Source organism: Ammospiza caudacuta, chromosome Z (genome assembly GCF_027887145.1).
Source record: "Ammospiza caudacuta isolate bAmmCau1 chromosome Z, bAmmCau1.pri, whole genome shotgun sequence".
Taxonomy (NCBI): Eukaryota; Metazoa; Chordata; class Aves; order Passeriformes; family Passerellidae; genus Ammospiza; species Ammospiza caudacuta.
The window spans coordinates 66322004-66349065 of NC_080632.1; the positions used below are offsets into that span (position 1 = coordinate 66322004).

The following is a 27062-nucleotide window of genomic DNA, read 5'->3' on the forward strand; positions in this document are numbered from 1 at the left end:
TTTTCTGCTTTCAAGGTTCAGCTAAAGAGCACTGCTTATCCAGAAAGGGCAATTTTTTCACAGAAATTGTATTAGAAAATCTCTAGATTTTCAAGTTGTCCAAAACTTGAAGTGTTGCTGCATACTACAGCTGGTACTATTTTAGTATGCATCTCACAATAGTAGAAATTGATATTAGCAACTTGAGAATGACAGGTTTAAATTAGAAACTGAGTTTAGGAGTAGCATGGAGGTTCTCAATTGACAATGTGGCTGTAATAACCAAACAACAGAAGAGAGAATAAATGTAGATGTAATACCTGTAAAAAAAATTTGGACCTGAATTTTTAAAGTTTAAGGTTCACAGTAGTGAGTTTATTAAACATAAAAGTAGTCAGCTGTTTTCTCCATCAGAGCATCCTACTGATGGCTTGTATATATAAATATTTTCTTTTATGTGTGGAAAATGCTTGTCTTAATGGACATCTATGTCACTCTTGACTAATTGCCTCCCTGACCTGGCTTATAGTCCTCTTAGACTGTCTTTGCCTTGCCTAGACCATTGCTTAGGTTTATTGTGTCCCTGGGTTTATTGCTGTGACATTTGTAGACCTCTGTATAATTAATTTCAGTGGAACATGATCTCCAAAACTTGCATCCAGAAAGTGACAGAGAGGAAAAGAAGAGGCGATGGTTACAAATAAACATGGTTTCTGTTGTGCTTGCACAATGTGGGGCACAAAAGACAGGTTACCTGAGTCTCCTGTCATTTGCCAGCCAGCACAGCCAGCCTGTCCTTGGAATAAGAAATGCTTCACTAAGTGTATTCAAAGCAGCTGCTTTTTACAAGAATGTCAGAGTATATTGGATGCCTTGGAACAGGCTTAGCACTAGATCCTTGAGATGTAGCTTTTGGCTTACCATTGTCTTACCCCAAAGATGCATGTCTGGAGCTATTCTAATGGGATAGGAAAAAGTACAGTAGTGTGGAGACAATATTCTCCTTTTTGTGCTTAAGCATGGATCTAGTCTGTTGTGCTTTATTAAGAAAAGCAACAGTTTATCCACTAGGTAGTATTCTTTGAAAAACTCTTTGCAAGAAGATTACCTCCCAAATATCCACAGTCCTTCACAACCTCTGTTTTTCTCTGCAGACTGGGGCTACAAGGTACTGGTTTAAATTGTGAGAGCATGACTTGAAGTCATGTAGAGAATTCTTGGTTTTGTTTCCTCTTGGTGAGTTAGATTGTTACATCTTGCCACCCAATTACCTTTACTATTAAAACTTATTAGGTTCTGCCAAGGAAGCTAAGCATAAGCAAAATAAAACAGGATCATCTGGTTCTTCTTTGCACAGGGGTAACTTGTCAAAGTCTTGGCAGAAACTTTGTAAAACCACATCACACACAAAATTAGGTTCAATAAATAGTAGCTAAAACTAGATTTTTTTTTCCTTGCCTTGATAAAATTGTACAGTTCTTTCAGTTTCTAATTTTAGCGCTATGGTTTACAATAAATATCCTGAAAGCTTTATTTTAAATTTTTCTTGAGTGGAGGAGGTATAGTTAACGCATGTGTTCCTATTAAAAAATCAGCAAGTGAGAGATGCTTATTATTTCCTTGATTGTTAAGTGTGTGTTTGCAGTGTTGCAATCTTCTGGGGTCTTGTTAAATGTGTGAAGAAAATCAGGAATTTATTGTCACTCAGTCCCATGTCAGTTCAGAGGATCTCAAGGCATTTATTGCTATAGAATGACTAATAAATGTAATCTGTTTAAGTTTACTTTGTAGCCTCCTAAGATTTTAAAAAATGTTTTGTTTTATTTGCCTGTGTGGGTTTTTTTATGTTATCCTTGCACTGTATATCTGAACTTTGGCCTTTCTGTAACATGTTTTGTAATTAAGTAGTCTTAACTGGCATTTCTTGCTTTAAGGACTTGTATTGTGTAGAGCATAATGTCAACATTTTTGCAGGAAGTATAAAACTGATGAATATCTGAATAAATTTATTTTCACAGTAGTTTTGATCATAGATTCTAATGGTGCAGTGGGTGCATACTTGTCTAATGTGTAGTAGTAAGACAGAATCCAGATAAATCAGCCTTTTGTTAGTGAAATGAGAAATGCCAATTCATGCACCATTGCAACAAACTTTTTTCCTCTGAATACGGTAAAATGCTATGTGGAAAGTATTCTTTTTCCACTGCCTGCTTTGCTCCTTTTTTTGGATCCAAGAATCACAAATAAGTGGAGTTCTTAACAGCATGTTGAAGCTATGGAGAACCCCTGTGGCAGGGCTGAGGACAGGTGTGTCTGGACAGGTGGGCAGTGCCAAACCAGAGCAATGCAGTGCTGCTGGGGCAGTTGTACCTTTTTTCCCCTGTGAAGACCAGAGACTCTGCTGGACAATAATTGTTGAACAGTTGTCTCAGTAAGACTTTTTTCTTTAATGGAAGATACATTCAGGATTGTACATGTAGCCCAGAGAGTTATGTGCTGTTCCTCTGTTTTCATTTTAATTTTCTTGCATTAGACCTCAGTGCTTTGCTTCTCTCATTGTTTGAGCATGGAACTGAGTCCAGGAGACTTGTTTTTACATATAAAGAAGAATGAAGAGCTTGCTCTGTGCCTCTCAAACTTTTCACTCAGTTGCTGGAAGCCCACATGGATAAGATGCAGCAATTGCATCCCTACATATCAATGGGTAATAGTGAAAGGTAAGTGATACTGATAACAGTTAAAACAAGTCGTCATAACTCCTACTACATTATGAACTTCCTGACAGCAAATGTTTGTGAGCAAAACTGTGTAAAAATGAGGGAGAAAGCAGATATGCCACCCTGTGTCCTTTGGGCAAATTGCTGTATGTTAGAATATGGATATAGGTCACTTCATGTATAGGAGTCCTTGTGGTGCCATTGTGGTGCCTTGCTTATATGACCTCATTGAAAATACTGCATTACAGCTAAAACAGAACATTTTAATGAGAGTGTACTGGATCACAGAGGCTGCAGTGAGTTCTGCTGGCTACTTCATCAAACAGGCAATAGACAAAAATGCCTTTATGCTCTGGTCCTGTACTTACATGCCTGAGTTAAACATGTCCATAAGTGTTTGTGTGATGAGAGCTTACATCAACAAGTTTCCCTCTGCAGTGCTTGACCTGTTTTTTATTGTAGAGAGAAGTAAAAGGGAGCTCAATTTCCTAATGGATTTGGAAAACAGATGACTATCTCAGGATCTTCATGAGTTGTGAGGTGGTCCTGATACTTAAAATACTGAGGCAGGGCTGGTCTTCTGTAACATGGTGCTCCAAGGAAAAGCTAGGCACTATGTTTTTGCCTGCTGATTGTTCTGATTTCCTGAGCTTCTCAGGGCTCATACTGGTTCATAGTCTAGATCCCATCTATTCCATCCTCTCTTCCTCTGCTCCCTGGTTGATTTTGTCTCTTCTGAATTTCAGGATCTCCTCCCAGGCTTTCACCTCAAGTAGCAGGTTCTGGTACTGCTTCTTTATCAAGTGCTTAGGTGTCGGCAATAGCTGGCTAGGAGACAAATTCATGAGTTAACTTCTCTGTGCCCTAAACATAGGCATCAGCTCAACGTCACTGTGTATTATGTATTTTCCCCACGGACCAAGCAGCTAACATGCAGGTGCACAAAATGGATCTTCAAAAAGAGAAGACATTAAATAGTTCACTTGGACAGCTTATAAGCAACATATGACCCAGAGTAGTATTGATAAAACTGCTCAGATTTGGAATTGTGATTGTATGAACACTTAAAATTATCAATAAAGATTTTGAAGCAGTTTTGAGTTCACTGAACCCTCCCACTTGATTAACCAGTGATTTACACATATATAATGACTTTAACTGACTTAGAGGGTAATTTATATCACAATGTGCATGATATATGGATCTAAATAGACTAAAGAGGGGGGAAAAGGGACCATCTGATCTATAGAAAATTGTCTGCTGTCAGAGGGGCTCAAGAACTGTTTGAAAAATGTGTTTAGAAAGCCATAAATAAATTTCCTAAATTTTCTGTGCTTTCTGGATGGCATTCTCCCTGGGTACATATTGCCCAGGAAAAAAGGTTAGGAAGTCAAATTTTTTAACTGGCTAGTCTTTTTAAGTATTTCTAGGTCTTTCAAAAGGCTTTATTTTTATGAACCTCTATAGTGGGTTTTGTCCTGATCTTCCCAGTGCTCATGGAATATTGTTTTTTGCAGCTACAGGATGGATATGGAGATCCCAACACCCCAAGGTCCAAGTTCAAACATGAAAATGAGAGTGTCATTACTTGGGAGCAGCAGGGTTATATTTAGGACAGGTGTTTAAAAGCAGACTTACCTACATACCCAATAGGTTTTGTAAGCATAATTTCCTTGTGCCCCTCTCTTATGCTACACAAACAAGTTATTGACCAGAAGAAAAACACTTCTGCATATTCTGAAATTTATACACGTGAACTTCTTCAATAGGACGACTCATGCATACAGATTTACATAAAAGCACAGGCATTTGTGGGATCAGGGCTTCACTTGTAGGATCCCTCTCCTACCTGAGAGCGAAAAATCCTGGAGGTATGTGCATCAAAGAAAGTTGAGTGCTCCAAAAACTATAGACAACAACTGCAAAAGCAGTTGGAGGATCTCTCGTGTTCCCCCTTTTCTTTGTTGGTTGGGTTTTGGTTTCAATTTTTTAAACTGATTTTTAAAAATATATCTATTTATTTGTTTTTAATACTGTTGCTTTGCAAATTAAATATACCTGTAGCAAGCACAGTATTCAACAGCTCGATGGAGAATAGACCTCCGATCTAGGGGACTTTCAAAAATTCATCCTCTGCTGGACCCTTCACTCGTGGTGTCTCCTGAAGCGCTTCTTTGTCAAGCGCAGAGACGAAACCCGTTCCCGATGTGACTCCCTCCGGCGGGGAGCCGGCGCAGCCCGCAGGGGTCAGTGCTGCCCCGGAGAGCGAGCGGGGCCGCGGCCGCCGGGACGGGCAGCCGTGCCCAGCGGCGACGGGGACAACCGCGGGGCGCGGGCCGGGGCAGGGGACATCGCCACCGCCCCACGGCAGAGGGCAGGGAGCGCCCGGCCCCGGAGCGGGCACGCCGGTGGGTGCCGTGCCAGGATGCGGCGTGGTGCCGGGGCCGGGCAGGTGCCGCCCGCCGCTCTCCGCCCCAAAGGCGCCCCGGGGGAGTCCTGCCCGGCGGCCGGCAGGAGGCGGCCGGCGCTGCCCGACCGCCGGGTCTCTCTTCTCTCCATCCCTCCGCCCCCGACGGGGAGGAGGCGAGCGCAGCCGGCGCCCCCCGCACGGCCGCGGGCAGCCGGGGAGCAGCGCAGCGCCGGCCGGGCACCGCCACCGCCGCCGCCCCGCTCCGCCCGCAGGCTCCGCGGCCGGAGGGAACGCGCTGGCCGGGCGGGGACCACTCCCACACCCCGGCTGCGGCGGCCGAGAGCCCTTCCCCGGCCCCGCTCCTGCACACAAAGGGGAGGCGCGGAATCGTGCGCGGACGGGGAGGAGGACGAGGCGGGTGGGCGGCTCGGTACCTCCCCGGGGCGGCAGCGGTGGGGGAGCCGCCGTGACAGCCGGGCGCGGGATCCTCCCTAAAAAAGCCGCCGGGTTTTTTTTTCCCCCTTTCCCGGAGAGAGAGCCCGGCAGCCCCGTCCAGGCTGTTGGGCAGGATGGCCGCGGGCCGCCCCGTGGGGCTGGGCGCTGCGCCCTAGCAGCCGCCGGGCTCCATCCGCGCAGCCGAGGCGCGAGCCGGGTGCGGCCCAGACCCGGCTGCGCCTCAGCCCCTCTCCGCCGCCGCCTGGGGCTCTTCTCGCCTCCCCGCCCCGTCTTCGGCCATCGCAGCAGGCATGGGCTGTTTCTGCGCGGTCCCGGAGGAATTTTACTGCGAAGTTTTGCTCCTGGACGAGTCCAAGCTGACCCTGACCACACAGCAGCAGGGCATCAAGGTAAGCACGCCGGCAGAGCTGCGGGGTCGCGATGCGGGAGAGCCCGCTGGGCTGCCCGGCGGTGGCTGCCTCCCGACTGCGCTGCGATAGCCAGGAAGGGAGCGGCGGCGGAAAAAAATGGGGTTTCGGGAGGAATAACGTCGTAACTTTGCTTACGGTCGCGCAAAGGACAGATGGATCAGGGTGACGCTCGCCGGTGGGGCAGACGGTGCTCTGGAAGGCTTCACCTCGAGATAGTGACTTAAAACGAGCAGGTGCCGACCACCCCGGGGCACTCGGGACGCTCGGCGCAGAGGTATTGTTCTGTACCTGCCAGAGCAAGAAAAGAGAAGGCGGCTGTGTGCACGGTGTGTTGCGCGCCCGTGTTGAGTCATTCCCCGCTCCCTCTGCCTTGGGCCGTGCCCGCCTGGGACGCGCTCTCCTGGGAAGGACCGGGGGCAGCGGAGCGGGGCGGGAGCGCAGCAGCTCCCGAGCGCAGGGCGAAGGTCCAGCCGCCTCCCCAGCCCGGTGTCCCGTGGCCCGGCCGCTGGGAACAGCTCCTGCGCCGCTGCAGCACGCTCGGCGTGGACGAACTCTTCAAAGTAGTCATCTGCCAAGCGCTAATGAGCCCTGACAGAGCTTGTGGAAACTGAGATTTTTCTAAAGGCCCTTAACTTGGTCCTGTTTGGTTAAGCGTGATGACAACTGATAGCATGTCGCAGACAGTTGAAGTCCTTGTTCGAAGAGCCACGAACATGAATTTATTAGCAACGTAAGAACGTGGTTTCAATGTCGGATTGTTGGATCAGGAAAAAAAAAACCGAACAAAAAAACCAAACCAACCAACCAAACAAACAAAAGACATTTGAGAAAATACATTCAAAGAAAGAAATTAGTTCTTCTAAAATTTATTGTTGGAAAGGGCTGTCCGATTTTACCTAAGACATCCAAAGAATAAAATTCTGTATGCCTTTGTGCTTTAGCTTGAATGATTGAAGCTTGGAGAAGCAACTGTGGAAAGGAGAATCTGAAGGAGGGTAGTGGGGAGAGGGAGTTTATATTTAACAATATATTTTCAACCGTAATCAGTGGTATTACTAGGTCTACGTGTATTCAGCATTATCAAGCTTTGCTGAATCAACTGCCTGCAGATAGGCCCATAAATCCATGCTTAGCACAGAGGAATAAGCAAATCACGCTGGAATGACACCGGAATTCAGTACCTGTGCAGGGTCTTTGAAGTCTAAGTTTAGACACTTCTGAAAAGCCTTACCTTTCAATGTGCAGATGTGGGTGTGTATATCATGCATGTTTTTGTGCAGTAAACATGCAGTCACAGAAGTATGTTAAAAGTATAATCTGCAAAGATGGTTAGTCTAATGAAGCTAAAACCTGAAAGTGAAGGGTTTGTGCAGTGTCTAATAAAAATTAATGTCCCATGGGAAAGAAAGAGTCTGAAGATGTAACTTCTTTCCAAGAATGCATGACTTGCAGTCTTGGGAACTGTCTAGTTTAAGATGAGGGTGTGTTTTCCTGCCATTCTTAGTGTGATCTGAATGTGGTATAATGCTAAATATTTCATCCCTTCTACCTGCTCCTTCTCTGTCTGAAACTCAACCACAGAGCAGTCATGGAATCAGTTGGAACAGTGTGTGGATCTGACGAGAAAAGTACTAGTTCATTAACAATTTGGCATAGGCACTCACACTGCACAGTGGGAAACCTTAGGGAAGGGAGAATCTCCCTTTTCGTAGCAGCCTGTCTCCTGTGTTTTCTTTTTCTTTCCTTTGTTTTAAGATATAGTTTGTACACGGCGAAGCCACACCCCAGCGCTCTAGCTCCATGAGCCTTTGAAAACCCAAGGTGAGGAGCTGCAGAGCTCTCTCCCAGGCTGTGTTTTAAACCATGGAGCCTTCCCTTGCCTTGGTACCCACAGGAGTGTTTGTGCAGCTGTGTGTGAGGAGCAGCTCCTGCCCAGCTGAAGGGTGGCCACTGCTTTGCCTTTTGCTGGGTGAGCCTTTAGCTAGACCTTTGTGCTCTGCTCCACTTCACAGCTGGGGGATGGCAGAAATGGCTTTTTCAACACAGTCCTGGCTTCTGTCATTTTCAGCTGCTGTTGTTATTCTACAGCTTTCCAGGGATGTTCTGTTATCAATTATTAGTGAAACAGAACATAAAATTTGTCATATTCTGGCATGCTTTGTCATTTGGTACTTTACCCTTGAAATACAAATATTTTATTTCAAATCTTTTGAAATGCACTCATGTAAATGCAGAGAATTTTATTTTTAATTTTTTAAATTTTTTTTTAATTGGCATTTCAGCTTTGGCACATATGTATAGTTTGTAAAAGTTCATATAGGTTTCATTTTAAACTAACATTAAAAAAAAAAAACATTTCCTTAGAACTACAGATTCTGGATGGGATCTTCCTTTTGTCATCTTCACTTTTAATTTGGTTCAGAGATACATGGGACACAAGCTTTTGGTCCTCTTTCACATATCCTGAATTGTTACAGGAGCAACTTTGTTCTTTTATTTTCCCTCAAGCAGATGCATGTCTCTTAGAAATAAAAAACACAGCTCAACAGCTTTTGGCAATTTATATACTTGCTTGATATTAGTGGGTATAAACCTCCTTGTTTTGAAGGGTGGAAGGCCCTGTAGGAGTCCGAGGCAAGTTTGTTTCTTCAGGGAATTGGATATGAAGTAGATACTTGTGGCCAGTGAATTTTGAGGATGCATTGCTTGCTTTATATAGTGGTTATTTCTGACTTGTTATGCTTGGCAGCAGCTCTACTTATCAAAACATGACATTTTTTAATTACAATTTCATTGACACATTCTTCATTCTACAGTGGGCTTCAAATTGTACTTCACATTGAAACAATGAGCAGAGGTGACAAGACTGAGACTTTAAGTGCAATTTAGGGATACTTTTCTCTGTGGACTTCAAAGAGCTTGTTAGGGAAAGAAAAAGATTAGTTTTCTTCTGGCTCTCAAGTGGGGAAGCTGAGATGGAAAGAGGTGAAATGGCTTTCTCAAGGTTGTAAGGCAAGGAAACAACTTCCCTTTGCTATTGGAGGGATAGAACTGACCATTCTGCCTTGGGCCATGCTGTCTGGAGGGGTTTGTGAGGAACTCTTCTTCAGACCAATTATTGCTTCTCAGGGTTTTTTTTGGGGGGGGGGGGTTTTGGTGTTTTTTTTTTTTTTTTTTTTTTTTTTTGGTTGGTGTTTTTTTTTTTTTGTTTGTTTGGTTGGGGTTTTTTTGTTTTGTTTTTTTTTTTTTTTTTTTTTTTGTGGTTTTTTTTTACTGTTATCAGTGTATCAGTCCTGCGTTGCTGTTCTTCCTTTCTGTCTTTGTGGTTTAAGGTTAGAGCACTGCTCTATGAAAATATGTAAGCTGGGTGTCCAGCACTGAGGCTTACAGGAGGCTGATAAGGGTTAGGTAATCAGGAAAGGCCATCAGGTGTCTCATAATCTTAATTTTTATGTTTCATTATAGTACATTAACATGCATTGAGATAAAAAAGTGATGGCAGTTGTTAGTCCCAGAAATTTTGGGATGGAAGAGGCTATTCACCACAATCTCATGCTGCTTTCTAGTCAACGTGCATGGCCTCAAATGGGGACAGCTTTTCCTCTTAAAAGGATGTTCAAGTTTCCAGTTAGGAAATGGGTTTTTGCTAAAGATATGGTAAGAATGAACTACCAGCTGAAAATAATCCCTTTTCCAGGACTGCTACTTCGTCTTCTCTTCACACAGACTAAACAATAACTTAGGCATTTTTATGGTACAGCACCAGTTGTAGCTCATCTGTTGATGTTGTGAGACATGTCAGAGGTCTTTTGACAGGATACCTGACTGAGGGGTTGTGGACATTACATATTTTGGCTCTGTTGAGAACTGAGCTAATTGTCCTTGTAAACAGTGGTGTGCCTTATTGCACAAATTTGTTTCTGGAGATCAAGGAAAATCTCTGTGGGCCCTTAAAAATAATAAGAGTGCTCATCTTGAAAAGTGTGTGTTACAGGAACCTAAGAAGCCTTTTTTCCCCCACCTTGAAAATAGTATTTAAGGGAGGTATTTGTTTTGTTTTTTCTCTCCTGAAGAAGCTAAAAATGTTGTGAATCATCTGTGTCTCATGTTTGCATCTCTTTGGTTGGAACAAAGATCTCAAAAAAAAAAATTAGCTACTTTTGCAGTGAAGAAGCTCTCTAATTAGTCTTAAGCCATCTGGTCATTGCACTTTTGAAGTGCTCCTTGAAATTCCTCTCTGAGCACAGTTTTTATGTTCTGTTTAGACTGACATGTGTGATGGGCCATCAGCAGTATTTCATTAGAAGAGAAGTGATGAACAGGAAAGATACACAAGGTATTCCTGGGAGAAGTATATGTTCTGTAATATTATTTTATTAGGTGGTACCATTTATCACTGGTGGCCAGTGATAGTCTGGCCATCATACCATTTACTTGATGATTTACTGAGAATTTAGCAAATGATGGCTAAAAAAACCCCCTAGCCCTCACCTCAAAAAAAAACCCCAAACAAAATAACAATAACAACAATAAAACAAACCAAAACCCCCAAAAAACATCAAAGCAAAAAAGCAAACCTGAAATAGAGAGTGACTGATATTAGGAACTGTGTTAACTAACTGGACATGTAAAAAGCATGAGTGGGTTCATCAGAATATTATACATATTGTGAAGATACTTATGGAAAAATTGACCAAAGGATTCAGTATGATCTACAGAAGTAGGTGAGTGCATCATTTCTTAGAAAGTTTTCTGTGGATTATTATGGTATTTTTCCTTTTCTTGTGTGTGTGTTTTTTTGTTTGTTTTTTTTTTTTTTTTTTTTTCATTTTTGTTCAGTTTGGGGGTTTTTTTATTTGCTTTTTCCTTTGTTTTTGTTTTGACTTTTTTTTTCAGTCCCCAGTGAAGCTAAATAGTTCCAGACTTCATGTCTTTAAAATACAGTGCATACAGAAAATATACAATTTTACACTTTTACAAGTGCACTTTTACATCAAACTCTATTACCTGGAGGTACACCAAGGAGTCCGCCTGGGAATGACAGGGATCTATTTTTTTTTCCCAGTGAAAATACTTAATGGATGCATTTGATAGCAGGAAATAGAATCCTATGAATAGAAAGAACTTATTTTATTTTAATTGAGAGTTAGCATTAAAATCAAATTGGTAAAATTTGCTGTGAATGTGGAATGTATTCTTTATGAAAGTGATTTCTCCTGGTTTATTCTTCTAAATTTTTCTAGGAAAGGAAACCGTCTTTTTTGTCAGTTTTCTAAAATTTTCTGGTTACACTACTTATAAATCTGAAAAATCTTTTTAAAGGTAGATTGCAATTGTTTTCTACCTATGGTATTTTCACCACCTACAGGAATTACTAAACTGAAATATCAGAGTTCAAGCATATTTAATCATATTTTCCTCTGCCCTCTTTGCTATTGATTAATAAAGAAATAATTAATTGATAAATATTTCAAGGCCAATTCTTCTTGATATTCTGCATATTGATTTGAAAAGAATAGTTAATAAAATTGAGTTGATTAAAAGAACACAATCTCACTCTCATTTCAACCTTGTAATATATTTTCTTTATAAAGCAACAGTTCTGCTATGTGTACATATTTTGCATAGCAGAAGAAAAACTACACAGACAATATCATCAAGTTCCAAGTGTGAATAATTTTTTTTAATGCTGTTGAATCGCCGCATCTAAGTATTGTCTGTAGCAAAATAACAAAAAAAAATGTTAAAAAAATGTACATTACTGATAATCCCTTCCATATCAGAAAGGTGCTGGTGCTCCTTAAAGTTCCTTTATGGGTGTAAAATGGTCATCTGATTGCACACTGAGGACCAGATGGTTTATATGAAAATTTGAACTATTTCAGTCCTCCAGAAATGGGCAGAAACAATGCACAATTCTAGTTTACAGAGAATGAAAGGAGCAAAATGGGTCATGAACACTGCTATTAACTGCTCTGCAAAAATTTGTGTCACAAATTTGAAATAGATTACTAACTTCTTACAATATCTTTACAGATGAGGCCAGCGATCTTGAATACCCCACAGAATAACCATAAAATAAATTAACAATGAGACACTTTATTTTCCCTAGGTTCACTTAAGTAAATTAATGAAACCAGCATGACAACAAGAAGTAAATCCATTAATTTCTAAATGGAGTTATGTCTTGGTGAACCTGAGGTTTGAGCAATCATATTGTCAGAGGTGTCTATTCTTCTGTTTTCACTGAGCAGTAATTTCATAATAGGACCAGGGTACACGTAAAGTATGAGGCTGCTTTTTTTTGGTACAGTTTTGGGTTTATGTACCTTGGATCAAGCATTTCTTATATTAAAATATTTTAGTATAGTTAAATACCATCTCTTGATATGTTATTCATTTTAGTTCCTGAGAATTCTGAACTAAAATTCAGCTGCAGAATTGCAATCCGTTCCTTCAAAAAAGAAAACTGCTAAAAAATCATCACATTGTATGGGGAGAAATCTTGAAGAAACTGAATTGAAAAGGTGTTTCAGAAAGAGAATGTTTCTAGAAGCTAAAATTTTATGTCACTTCATGCTGTAAAAATATCTGTTTTCAAGATGATATTGAACACATATGAGGAAAAGAGAAATTAGGTATTGGTCAAATGGCATCATTATTAATATCTGCATTTTTGCTAGAAAGATGAGAGAGGACTTGCCAGTCTTTTAAATATTTTTAAAATTTATTTTCCCAAAGGGGATTTAATTTTGTAATGATAGATCAGCTATATTACCTTAACTTTTTTTCACAACTGATATATTTGGAAGTGAATAATCACATTTCAGTATCTGGGTTTAATTTTGCAAACTGCATTTTTAAATTCACATTTTAGTTGCTGCTTTCTGATCAGATCTTTTGCTTGCTGCATACAGATTTATTTGCGGAGTTTAAAATGAAGGTTGTCATTTCAGTATTGATCGAACTTTTGTTCCCACTTCTTCCATTGCATCCTGAGTTGTGGATGGCTGAGCACTGCAGGCACTAAGGTCAAAAGGACATGCTCGAGGTCAACCCGTGCTATTTATTCAGAAGTGGAAAACCAATAGAAACATTGTAAAATGAGAGCTCTGCTCCTTTGGTTTTGCTGCAGCATGAAGAGGGGAACCTGCCTGTTTTGCCAAGTGGGAAACATGCTTTATCTGCTCTCCTTTGCTTGTGACCACAAACATTGATTTCTGTGAAGGGAAGAGACCTGGTAGTTCTAGCCGTTTCCAGAGGCAGGAAAAAGACACCTCAGAACTTCCTTTGATTTGATATACAAATTGTCTTTATTGAAAGTAACAACCAAAATTTAATATACCCGCATAGGCATTTTTGATCATTCTAGATGGAAATCCCTATTGGGCTGAATGTACCATTAACCTATAGTACTAGGGTATTTATGTTGAAGTTTGTTGTTAGATGTCTCAGAGGTCTGTAAAGATTCCTTTTTGAGAAGCCTTTCTTTCCTCTTGCCCCTCATGGTTTCTTTTTAATTCTGTCTTGTTTGCAAATGGCAAACTCTCACTCCTATCAGGAGCTTTCATTAGTCATTTGCTTGGTAAGAGCAAGCATAAGACTTTATATTCAGTGAAATCCAACTGCTCCTGCTTATGTTTAAGATAAATAATAAAGTCATTACAGTAATGGGTAGTTACTAATGTTACTAATGTAAAGGAAAAGTGGATGTAATTTGTATGGCGATGTGTTTATTCATTTGTCAATATTTACATTTTAAACTCTGCAGATTACAACTCGTTGTCCATAAAGCAGAGAAGAACACTATCTATCTACCTGTAGTTCTTGAAGTTTTGGGTAGAATCTCTCTGTGGTTGAGTGAGCCAGTTTGATAATAAATCACTCTGCACTTTCTTTAATACTTTTCCTGTGTTCTCAGGAAAGTAAGAACTGAGTGCACTGAAGAATAATTCTCTTATTTGTATGAGAGACAGAATGCCTTTTAGGAATGGAAAGGAAGGACCTTCAGTATGTCAATTCCATTAAAAGAATTTGGAAGGCAGAAAATGGCAGTTTCCCTATATAATTAGTGGCAAAATTTGGCATGACTACTAATGTAGGCTAGCACATGATTTAACACTTTGTAGAACTAAAGGCACTTGATTGTCTTGTAGAATTCATCCAGAAGACAGTTCATCCACACAAAACCCACTGGATCTGGTTTTTGTTTTCCACATACTATATATTTCACTCAAAGTTCTCATTTATGTCTGAGAAGAGTTTATTTGTAGTGTTTTGGAAAATATTTTCTATCTATAATAATACTTATTTGTGTGTTATACAGAATATCTAGTTTATTTTATTATTAATTTTTAAAATACATTCTATATGAGAAAAAAAAATCACAGTGTAAAAGAATTGTGACAAAATTCTTTCCTATTTCGTGGACAAATGGTAGCTGGAAGGAATGTAATGGGGTTTTGTTCTTTTCCCTCTTTAGAATACCAGAGCAAGTATTCTCTTTATAAAAGACTACATTGAGAACCATAAGGGAAAGTAAATTTTCTTTTTATGCTGTTTGTGAGTACCACAGAAAACTGGTGGAGCTAACAGTTCAGAATTATAAAAATGAGGAGGAATGCATAGGAGACTAATGAGGAGTGAGTTCAGCGCTAACTCAGGACTTGAAGGAAAGATTCAACAGCCCTTGTGAGAAGAGGTAATCCCACAGTGCTGGTGTGATAGGTAACATGGAAGGAGATTCTCCACATCTCTCTCAGGGGTGCCTCAAACTGCCGGCAAAACTCCCTGTTTTGAAATGAGTTTTGCTTTGTTTGGCCAGCACCAGATACCAAGGAATGCTGCAGTGGGCCCTGCCTTTGCCCTGGTTCCGTGCAGGTGGAGTTTGCTGTGGTGTAGAAGGTGGCTGTAATTTATAAAGTGGTGAAATCTCGTCATGGCCATCGAAAGGAATGCAAGTCACGTGTCAGAACCAAGTGGGACTGGAAGGCCATGACTTCCAGCATTTCTTCAGTGTTTGTTCCCATGGAGGAATCCTCAGATCCTCGTTCCCTGTGGTTCCTGTGGCTGTGGGAAGTGAGAAAGAGTGCAATGGAGCTTGTTGCAGCCTGACACTTCCAAGCTGTATCACACAGAGCCCAGACCTCCTACACAGGGGTCCTTTCAAGTGTGCTTCAGGCTGACAGCAATCTTTTGTCTGTGTGGTTGGTTTGTTTATTTAATATGCCAGAACGAAAGAAAGCTGAGTGTCAGACTCTCATAATTCTGGTTGTCATACCATGACAGTTAAGGGGTGGGTGATATGTATTGGGGTGCCTTGGAGGGGACAAGACAGCAGATAATCCTGAAACCTGTGCCTGGATCTCCCTTCAGAGCAAATTAGGACATCTCAGGAGGGACCACAGGAGAGAGGTAGCTTAAGTTCAGTAGAGGTGATCAGGAGAAAAAGTTCCTGGGGAAATGAAGGAGAGTTGCAAATGGACAGAATAGTCTTGCAACAAACAAACTTTTTTGTATTGCCATTTGCTTTCTGAAGGAAGGGAAGAAAGCCACAAGAATTTGTAGAGGAACCTTTTGATGAGGTGTGTGAATGTCCTGACCTCACCTGCCCTCAGCTTTTTAGGTTTAATTTCCATTTGCTGCTTTGGGTAGGGGAGGAGGAACTGGAGGGAGGAGGGAAAGGGGAAGGAGGAGGAAAAACATTAAAAATGTTTTTTTAATACCATTTTCGGGACTAAAGCCCTTTTGTTGAAAAGATCAAATATTTTCCCCCTACTTAGAAGCGATGTCAGATTCTTCAGCTGTATTCTTCACTTTATTATTTTTTTACTTTCTAAAAGTCTCATCTTTTCTTTTTGTGTACAGAACATAAGTTGGCTGAACACTTCAGTTCTCTTTTCAGTGTGTGCATCCTTCTTCTGGAACAGCAAATTCTAAAGCTGTGGGAAACAAAAGTTTCTGGTATCCTTCAAAGGGTATCTACCACATTTATTCTTATCCTTTTGTTCTTAACAAATGCCTTAATGTAGACAAATTATAATGCCTTTAAAATCACCTCTGACTGAACCATCTTTCTCCAAAAATGGGGAGTGTTCTGGAGCTCTCTCAGTGCTCCAGGTTGGGATGGATGAGATTTACTAAGAAAATATTCTTGGCCTTGAGGTTCCTTTATCTGTGTCATCAGTGCCTCAAAGCAGTTCTTGCAAAAGCCAATTTTCTTTCTTCGACCACCATTTAGTAATAATGTTTCTTTTTCTTTTCCTGTGAAAGCAATAATGAGTTACCACTGTCCTTCCTGGATTGGAGAATACTTGAAATTTTGTACCTGGTTTTAATTTCACTGTTGATGACGTGTTTTGAAGTGCTTTGGCACCAATTTCAACAGGAGCCAAATTGAACCCAATTTTTCTGTGAGCAGGTTCAATTAATAAATGAAAATTTATTTGAAAGAAAGAGTGTAATTTCTTGGATGAAGGTGACAGATGTTATTAACATAAAATAAACATGAAAAATTTCTACCTTTTTAACAGAAGTCAAATCTTTTTCTTAATCATCCTTGGCATTTCACAGGTATTCAGCTCTTTTATCTGTTTAGAGCATGAAAGCCATGTTTGATATTTCCATGTCTGTATCTTTATTCTTTTGTTTCTTTTTTCCTGGAAAAAATCTTCTACAGAACCAGGTTTCATGAACTGTCTCCTGAAATCTTTGTTTAAAGGAAAACTGCAATGCTTACCATGTTTGTTTATGATGTCTGCTGCTTTGGGAACAGGTGAACAGAAGTCAGAACAAATGATCAGAAAAAATACTAGGTTTAGTTTTGGTATTATGTGTGTGTTTGTCTCCAACAGAAATTGGAGGGGCCTTAGCTAAATGAAGTTGTTTGGGGAGAGGAATCTATAAAATGTCCAAAACAAGATAGTTCTAAGTACTGTTGCTGTTTTAAATCTTTCTTTGTAGTGTTTGTAGTTTTGTGAAAGCTGAAATTTTTTCCTGTGGCATGGAAAAACTCCAGAAGCAGGCAGAAGTCCTGCAGGAGAGCTTGACTCCAGCTTGATGTATTTTGTTGAGAGGAAGGTTTGATTGGGAGGGAGTTAAACCACTTCCACTGAGTTGGCTGAAAATGAATCAAACCCAGTTTTTTGTTTTAGGTAAATTTTCTTTTTCCTGATGCTTAGTCTGTATCTCAGATCATGACACTTTCAATGATCTTGATATTAATTAATTAACTAATTAATTAGTTTATTTATGCTAATTTTTGGTTTTGTTCATGAGTTTTAGAAAGATCAGGGTAGAAGATTTGCAGTAGATTTGCAGTAGGGCAGCACACAGAAATATTTCTGCTGCTGTGTGTGACATACACACAAAGTGTGCTTATAGAACCCTCCCTTTGAGACATTTACTTGGAACTTTTCGTAGACAAATAGTGCCCACAAAGAAACTCAAAAATTGAAAGGTGATTTTTTCTTTAGTATTAGTTAATCCTGCTGTGTGTCTTACCTTGAAGAGAATTCAAACCAGAGAGATTTTTATGTGCCTGCTGTACTAAGGTATAAGGCATTCACTTGAAAAGTTACAAAAGTACAAGTCAGTGTTCATTACAGCGTTCACTTCTCTGAAAGTTACATAAATGTGTGCACTGCCCATCTCCATGCCCAGGTTGAGGTGATTACACTCTGTATCTAATCCACCAGTGCATTCACGCAATTCTATTGAAAGTGGCAGAGTTTCTTTCCCTACTGTGGATTAAAGGCTCTTCATCTTAATATGCATTTTTTCCTACCTAATCTAACCACATAGAGCAGATGGACTTGGTATTATTATCTATAAGATGAAGAGCATCTAACACAATGCTGCTTATTATCTTGTTTTTCAAGCTTGCTGTGATTCATATTCCTTTTCTTGCATACAGAAGGAATATGGGATAAGAAAAATCACTTGAACTGAAGAAATTGCAGTGTAATTGAATTTTGAATATTGATTTCTGAGTGTACAGAAAATGAAGCGAAGTAATGTACTTGAGCAGCAAATTACAGGAGGTAGGACAGTGTACAGTGCCTTTAAGAAGCAGGTGTTTGCTGGGGAGTTCACTGTGCATACAGATGTACTCACATTTTGAAGTTGGTTAGGAACAGTTACAGGGAAGAGGAAACCTGATTGGCCTAACACAGGCTTTTTCTATTCAGTACAGGCTTGAAAAAAAGGGGGAAATATATTAATGTAGGGAAAAGCTGGGTTTTGTTTGCTCTTTAAAGTCTGAAGCAGGGGAGAACCTGAAGTGTGATTTAAAGGAAATTGCAGTAGTGGTTGTTGTAAGTACACAGAGAGGAAGCCTTGCATAATTTTCAGTCTGAAAGGAGGAACTGAACATTTAATTAAACAATGCCTTTGACTCAATTAGTTGATACTCCAGTGTTCTTAGTACATATAATTTTAGGTTATTTTTCAAGTGTACAGCTGTTTCCTACTGCATAACATGTGGGAGGGAGGTACACTGTGGTTCCAGAAGCAGAGGGAATGGAAGAAGATTTCTAGGCCCTAAAATTTTAACCATCTCTAACTCAAAGCTGCAAAGGTAGCGCATCTGACGAAAGCCTAACTGGTAATTTCACAGTGAGTATTGACCTTATCAAAGTCTACCCAAAACCTATTGAACCCCTTTGATCATCCCATCACTCCTGCCAGACTGCTGAGCCCCGAAACCTCAAGTGTTTCTCTGCATGCAGAAATGGTATTTGACTAACTGGATCTGCTTTCATAGGGAAAATAAAATACAGTCCACCTGTAGTCTGAGTATGCATTGTGATAGTGCTCATGTAACATAAGTTACTTCCTTGTGGGCAGAGGAATATGTTGGACAATGTCAAAACACCTTGAAACGTATTTATATATATAATTACATTAAAAATTAGCAGAAGCAGTGTTTGGGTGAAATAACAGACTTATTGAACCACGTCATAACAGATGATTGTTGTGATTTTTTTTCCTTGATCTACCTCATTTAGATAGAAGGCTGGATCTGCTTAGAAGAACACATTATTTTAAACAGGGATTTGTTTTGGATTTTGGCTCTTGTTTCAGGGGGGAATCATATCCTCCAATGACACTTGTTTAAGCCAAAATAAGTCAAGTCAGTTGTTGGAGTTTAGTCATCTCACACATGTTCTGCTACAAAAGGAGGAAAGAATACTCTCCTGTCTTGAATTATCTCAAATTTCATTTAAGCAATAGTTTATCAATGCAAATAAAGTGCATATCAAACAGAAGAAAATTATGCATAATAAAATGAAGAAATTGGAAAGATCTGACCTTGGTGAGGAAGAGCCTGCCAGTTTCAGTGGGAATTATCATGTGTCACATAATCATAGGCAGCATTGCAATTGTACACAGAGGACACAGGCATTGGAACTTATTTTCAGAACTATTTAGGTGCTTGCATAAGAGTCTTTCAAAAGTCCTTTTTAAAGATTGTACTGGGCACTCAGGCAAATCTGAAAACCTCTCAGGACTGAATTAATGGTTACAGAGTAAATATCAGGAGAACAGTGTCACTTAAATCAAGATACCTGCTGTATGAGAGCTTGACCCAGAAGCTGAGACTGGGGAGCAGCATCTCAGCTGTGTGAGCTGGCATTTTCTTACTCAATGCTAGAAACAGAAGATAGAGAATTTTATGCTGTTGAGGCTGTGGACTTAACAGATTTAAGAAACAGCTGCTTCTGAGACAAAGAAATGTTTGCCCCATTTGTTCACACAGAAGAATTGCTTCAGAAGGAAGGTCTGGCTGTCATAGGGTTGTTTAGGTGGTGACATTGAGCTGAAAGTTCTGTGATTCAGATCAGTGTGTTACCCTATCTGAAATTCAGTTCTCCAGAGGGATTACAATATCTAAGTATTTTACTTGTGTGTAGTATTTGCAGGCTCTGCTGATTCTTACAAGTTTCTATGGAAAGGTTTGGACATGTGATCAAACTGGTAAGTGTTCAGTCTGGTAGCTGTCCATATGCATGAATAGCAAATATTTAGTAATGCAGTTTATTTTAGATTGCACTAAGAGGATTTAGTTGCATTACCTTTTATTTGCTGTTGGTTAAGAGCCTTCACTCAGGGTGGTTGTGGTGGTTCAGCTTTCATATCTTGAAGGGCTCTGATTTCTCTGGGAGGTTCAAGTCTGCAATGCTTCAGTCTGATTCTTACAGTAGATTTCACTTTGGTGTTTTTGTAAATGCAAAGTCTTGAATTTCTTTCTTGCTTTCATTTGAAATAAACTTTCTGTTGTCATGGTTGCAGAGAGCAGCTTAAAAGCATGAACCCTGCTGACTCCTAAAACCAGTAAGCCTGCATATTTCTGTGAGGAAGCTTGGAATTAAAGCAAGTGCTATGATTTTTTTTCCCCTCTTGAAGGCAAAGTCATCATTTCTCAATGGCCAGGATTGCCTCTGTGGAACAGCAGGGACAGGAGGGAATCAGATGAGGAGGATATATAGTCAATGTATAGTGAATGACATTACATGAGGGCACGATCACAATTATGTGGCTCATTCTTTACAGGTTCTTTTAGTGTGATCTGTTTTTGAAAACCCCAACTAAAGGAGCCTCCCGGAGCTCAGCTGCAGTCCTTTGTTATTCTTGTAGTAGAAAGCTTTCCCTGACGTCTCGACAGGGTCACGTTTGTTTTCAGTTAATCTACTTTCATGTTTTTCTGACTTCTGTGGGTCTGTGCACAGAGTACATTTGGTCCTTAACCTTTTTCCACATGCTTTTTTATAGAACATTATGAGACTTGTTGCTAGGAGATGCTGGAAGCTTTGAGTTTGAGCAGAGGCAGACACCCAGGCAATTGTCTGACAGCCAGGGTGGAGGAGGTTACCTGAGTATGGAGCATTAAATTGGGTGCCAACCTCTTCCACCACCATCTCTCCTAATCATGTACCTAAGGAAAATATCTGGATTTGGGTTTGTTTTACCTTAGATGCCTTCTCTCACCCTCAGTGTTTCTGAGTACCCCCAGAAACCTTAATCTTTGTTCCTGTAGTATGTCCTCACTGTTTTGCAGTTTCCTCTTGCCTTTCTTGAATAGTTCTTATTGATCTGTTGTTTCCTTGCTGGGAGCATTGGTCTGCTGGCCAAAGACTAGAGATGGCATGTGAATGAGCAGAGTATAGTTCTTTTTCTACCCAGCACTTGGGACAATCTGGGCTTCATATCTCTGCACTTAAAAAAGTGGGAATGGGAAAATGTTTCTTTTGTTTGTTTGGCTGGTTCACTATTTTGGCTTTATGTTTTGGGAGTCAGGGATTAGTAATTGTATCTTTTACAATCCATGCCACATGGAACTACAGTATTTTAGCATCCCTTTTTGTGTCTCATCTCTAAATCATGGTGACAGTAATAAAGCAGGAGGGGCAAGTGGCATGAGGGGAAATAAGCACTGCAGTATGAAACATATATTTTAATTACAATTGATCTTATCAGATATAGATCCTTCTTCCACATACAAGTTGTCATACACTTCTTTGTTAGAAGATCTAAGAGGGCCCTGAAGATTGGAAATGTGTTGAAGCAAATATCTGGCATTTTTTTTTAACTAATAGAGAAAGAGTTGACTTAATACAAACCCACAAAAAACAGAAGCCGAGCAAAAAGTATGCAAACAAGCCTCACCCACCATCTGTGCCAACTTCCTGGCCCTTCTCCCCTTAAAAAAAGCCTACAGCTTTGGACAGATTTTTCTCTCCAGAATTAATTTTAAAATTTAAGTTTGCTGGCTTATGCATCCAATATTTATCATTTCCACTACACTGTTGCATCCAGTGTCCCTTCCCATTTTAAAATGCTTATGCATTTACTTTCCAGGGGTAAACCCCATGATTTTAGAAAGATTTTAGAAAGTTCATGATTTTTAGAAAACTCATGGTTTTTAGAAGATTCCTCTGCTTCCAGGCATCTAGCAACAGGACAAGAGAACATAGCCTGAAGCTGTCCCAACGTTGGATCTCAGGCAGAATTTCTTCATGGAAACATTGTTCAAGCATTGGAGTGGGCTGCCCAGGGATGTAGTGGAGTCCCCATCCCTGGAGGTGTTCAAGAAATGACTGGACAGGGCTCTACATGGTACGATCTAGATTGGTCAGAGTTTGGACTCGATAATCTTGGAGATCTTTTGCAACCTAAAAGATTCAGTGATTTCAGGAATTTCCTTCAAGTGAAGTCATCACTATTTGTGTTCTGGTCTCAGGCTCTGAAGAAGCCATTTCTAATGGCTTCCTATTAGATCAGTTCTGACCTTTTGTGTTTACTCTGGGGTCTTTGTGCTCGTGCTGTCGTTCTGACAGTGAGGAATTAGACTGAAACTGGAAATTACATTAACCATTAACCACCTTTCTCACCGACTGCTATGCAGGCAGCAAAATCACAGAAACAGAAAAAGTACATTGAATCAATATTTTCCACTGTTGCTAGGTTCAGTTTTACTGAAGACCTGTAGAACTTTACTGTAGCAGTTGATGTTTGTTTCCAGTTTGGCCCTTGGCTTGCTGAGATTCATTGAGTCAGAACCAGCCTGTTTTGAGTTACACACCTGATGCACTCTCTGGACTGGGGGAGTGGGATAGCAGCACTGGTAGTATTGCACTTGAATTTTTAACTCTAGCACCTTTTTTTAAGATCCAGGAATCCCAAGTGCAGTAGAAATAGGAATGACACAGCAGAGAAGATGTTCCTTCCCATTCAGGCTTCTTCCAGCCTAGAATTGTTGGTAGTTGTAAGCCTGGCTGTGGAGACAGGTAGGATAGAGATAGGCTAAGCAGACCTTTGTAAAACTCTAATTGCTCAACAAAATTAAGAGGAAACATGTCTTTGATGAAAAGAGCGCTTCTTGAAGTTTATCCTGATTACAGCTGCGTGTTTCTCCTCTCCTGACTTGTCCCAGCCCTCTGTAAGGTAGCCTGAGGTCTACTTTAATTTACTCCAGTTGGCAGTGGTCCCTGAGGAGCTGTGTGCCACAGGAACACAGGAACAGGGCAGGTCCCAGCCACTCCCTTTCCCACCCTGCCAAGGTGCTGTGGGCAGGAGGGTGTGGGAGCTGGATCTCTTGGATCGAAGCCCACCAGCTTCCTTCCAAGTGAGGAGCCCCCAGTGGGGAATTGCTGAGACTTTCCTGTTGAGGCTGTGCAGAGAAGGAATGAACCTGTTGTCTTCCTTCAAACGCTCCCTCATGCCCACAGTGAGGAGTTTGAATGCTGCAATGCCATGCCCTGTAATTGGAAAGACAGGCACAAGGACTTGTGGCTAAAGTCAGTGGGTTTTATCAAGGACCTTCTCTGAAGGCCCTCTCAGAGCAACTCTGCAGTTTGTTAGTCAGAGATATGAATGTCTCTGCATCTTTTGCAAAAGTGTTACTTGGATGAGCAAAACAGGAATATTTAAAAGGAAATTTAGTTGCCCTAATTAATTTACAAAAGATAAGTTTATTTTTCATCTTGCTGGAAAGAGTTTTATCATCCTGTTTCACTGAACAGTGTGTATGAATAGTAAATGCAATAAATAATTACAGAGTACAGTGTAACATGATAAACTGAGGTCACAATTCATTCAACCTGTTAATTTTTTCTTTTCCCACTCTTCTGCATCAGAAATACTTTAATAATTGCTTTTAAATCTACACTTCTTGCCTCACTCCCTTAATATATGCCATGTTTGGGGAGTTGTTATTAAAAATGTTTGTGCTGATGTGTAGGAATTGATTCCTTGTCCACAGTAGAGCTGCTGTTTCTTTAAATAAAAATAAAAAGGCACATCCATGGATTATATGCCATCACCAGTACATTTGCAGCGTTACTTGCCTGCTTCATGCATTTATTTAACTTTACGATTTATAGCCAGGCTCAGTATTGACTTTCATCTACTTTGATGGCAGATTTAATGCAACCACACATGCATTAGGAATTGGGATGTCATTGCAAGGGTTTACAAATCAAAAGTGTTGCTGCAATGCATTGTACCTGTGCTAAGAGCACTGGTTTTTATTGCATCGGGAATTATTCTCTGCAGCCTTCTGAATAGGCTTATCATCCATCATAGAAGATCCTAAAATGTGTAATATTGTTTTGTCATAATGTTGTCAGATAACAGAAAAAAATATGATTATTTTCTTTTTCCCATATTAACCTTTAACTTCGCCTTCGTGTTGCAGTAGGCTGTTATCAATAAGAGCAAGTTTCACTTTAAAGTTCAGCAGACAAATTAGTTACAAAAAAAAAATCATTATCTCTCTGGTTTGTAGAACCTGAGTAGGTTTGAGATTATAGTGAACAAGATTAATTTGCATAGCTGGATATCTAAAACGTTAAGTAAATATTGACTGTGAAAATGAATTTTCAGGGTTTTTAAGCATCTGGATATGTTCTGTGCAAATCACCTGCATAGTTTTGTAACTATTTTATTTTACTGAGTAGTTACTGAAAAGATTAGCCTTAAATAGACTAAAAAAAAAGAAAACAAACACACAGTGTAAAAATGCCTTTAAAAAATGTATATCCTTTATATAGAAGAGTATACAGTACATAAAAAGTATAAATGTAATTTATGCTGGGATCTCTCTATCGGTCTACCTAAAAAAGTAATTAAAAGACCAGACTCTTTTTCCAGGAGAGTGGTGGCTGAAAAGTACAAGTGTGCTGAAGAACTGCTGAGCTGCCATTCCTAAAAGTTTGCAAGAGGGCTTTGAACCTGTTGTGAAAGAGCAGAAGGTGCTCAGAATTTTTGTGAGTTGGTTGCAATGGGAAGAAATTTGTGTTGTCCATGTGATGTACACTATCAGTCACCTTTGCTGGTAAATTCAAGGAATTGTAATTGGATCTTTATACAGACAGCTCATTTAAATCTCACATTTTCCACTGATTTCAAAAGACTAAAGGTCAACTTTTATCACTTTCTCCTCTGTTGAAAAAGACCTTGACAAGGGCCTGGAAAAAATGTGTGTGTGTGTGCAATTTTCTCAAGATATTAAGATAATTTAAAAAACAACAAAAATGTTCTAGTAGAACAGGAATTGGTGGTAAAAATTTCAAACCACTGGCGTTCAGTGGAATCTTTTCATTTTAGAGGAGATTTTGCACACACACATCTCATATTTGCTTCATGTCTCAATAACTTTTGTCATGAAAACTAATTTACCATGTAAATACAGTATTAACATAAGCCACCACAATTTATTATATTATCTGATCATGTGAACACACATTTTTAGCCTATCTTTTAAAATCCTAAAAGTAGTGTATTTTTCAGATTTCTGGGTATATTTTCCTGAAAATGTAAGGGAGGTACTTTTAGGTATGGTTTCCTGGTGGCTTGTTTCCTATTTCACATGGCTTTGTAGATTTCCTTGGCTCTTCATTAAACTTATGGAGTTTGAAAATGTTCCAGGAAGTTTTGCCTGAACATGGGGAAGAACTTCTTCACTGTGCAGTGACTGAACACTGAACAGACTGCCCAGAGAGGCTGTGGGTTCTCCCTCACTGGGGATATTCCAGAACCTGGGCACAACCCTGGGATGACCCTGCTTGAAGAGAGCAGCTTGACCAGATGACCCCATTGTGTCTCCTTCCAACCTCACCCTTCTGTGATTCTGTGATTCCAGCTGTGCATTGTTGATGTTGATCTGCATGTCCAGGGGTTTCTGCCTGTGGTATGGGACAGAAAATGTACCAGGGAAATCAGGTCAGTGGAGACAGAGTTAATTGTCCCAGTGACACCATAGCAGGGAGTAGCAAATCTCCTATAGCAAAGAGCTCTTTTCATTTTGGTTTCCTGAAGGATGTTTGCATTGTCTGAGTCGGGCAGGTGTGTTTTTGTGCTTTGTTTGTGTATGGTGCTGTCCTGAGCTGAAGTGAGGCCAGAGTAGAAATCCTTTGGATACAACCTGAATATTCCCAAAGTTTTCACTAGTACTGTGTTTAGAAGAGGGTTTATAGCTGTTGTCTGGACTTTTAAGTAGTTTGTGGGCTTCTGAAGAAAATAGCAGAATTACAGTTCTGGTTCGTGACAGGTTTTGTGGAGCATCACTGTGGAAATAATCTGTCTTGACACAACTGTGGGGTGCCAGTCATGGTTTCATAAAGCCAGGTATGCTTCTCACAGTGCCACAAACTCAACAGAATTAGCCAATTTTTAGAAATGAATAAACAACAGCATGTCTGGGTCTATTTCAAAGAATTTTGGAGATTATGTGTGGTTACCAGCATGTAAGTAACTTTCTGGCAGAGCAATTAAATGTTTTCCTTTATCCCTACTTCGGCCAACTGGGGCTGCTGAAAAGCCTCTGTTTCTAGTTCATTTCTCACAAATTACTCTGCCCTGTATTCTGTTTGTGAAACACTGAGACATCTTATCCTTTCACCTGTGCAACAGCCTTGGAGTAGGCAGGGACTGCAGAAGACATGGGATTTTTTGTCTTGTAGGTGATACATAGCATGATGGAAATATAAAGCAAATCTAGATTGTGTTCTGTATACTTCACCTGCCTGGGAGTGTTCTGTAATTAGCCTTTCACACAGTACCCAAGGGGAGGTAAAAATCACGTTTTAAAACCAGATATGGATAAATCTGCACAATAAATTGATGCCTGACAGGCAATTCTTTGAGCATTTTAGCAGCACACTTTGATTGCCTTTTGGTTCCTATTTCATCCTTGCTCTCTTTTTACCTTTTCCCTTTTATTCTGTTTTTATGAGTTGTTTTGAGTGTAGGGCTTTTTTTGTCCTCTTTCTGTGGTTGCTTGTATAGGCTTGTTAGGCAGGCTCTTTCTCATCTCGTCGTGCATGATCAGGTGATGATTCTGCAGAAGCAGCAGCTCACAACTGGAGTCTCAAAAGGGGTGAGAGTGGGTGGATGGGGCAAGGGGGACATGCAAAGCTCATGTGCTGCTCCCTGAAGGCAGATGTTTGTGCTGCCCTCCCTGTTAGGCAGGAGAAGGTGTTTGTTTCTTTCACAGAGGGCACAGTGTTTGGAGTGCGAGAAAGAAAGGAGCTGTGCTCTCTCCTTCTGTTTCTGCTCTTGTACTCTGCCTCCATTTAATGCATTTTTGGC

At 40.4% G+C, this 27062-nt stretch overlaps 1 protein-coding gene across 1 annotated transcript in view; it reads left to right on the forward strand.

The window, feature by feature from the left end:
- The first annotated feature begins 5718 nt into the window (after positions 1-5718).
- Positions 5719-27062, forward strand: part of EPB41L4A (erythrocyte membrane protein band 4.1 like 4A) — a 116408-nt gene continuing 95064 nt past the window's right edge. The window contains exon 1 of the mRNA XM_058823389.1: positions 5719-5951. Within this exon, the coding sequence (XP_058679372.1) occupies positions 5853-5951 (99 nt within the window). The 5' untranslated portion in view covers positions 5719-5852. The remainder of the gene's footprint in view (positions 5952-27062) is intronic.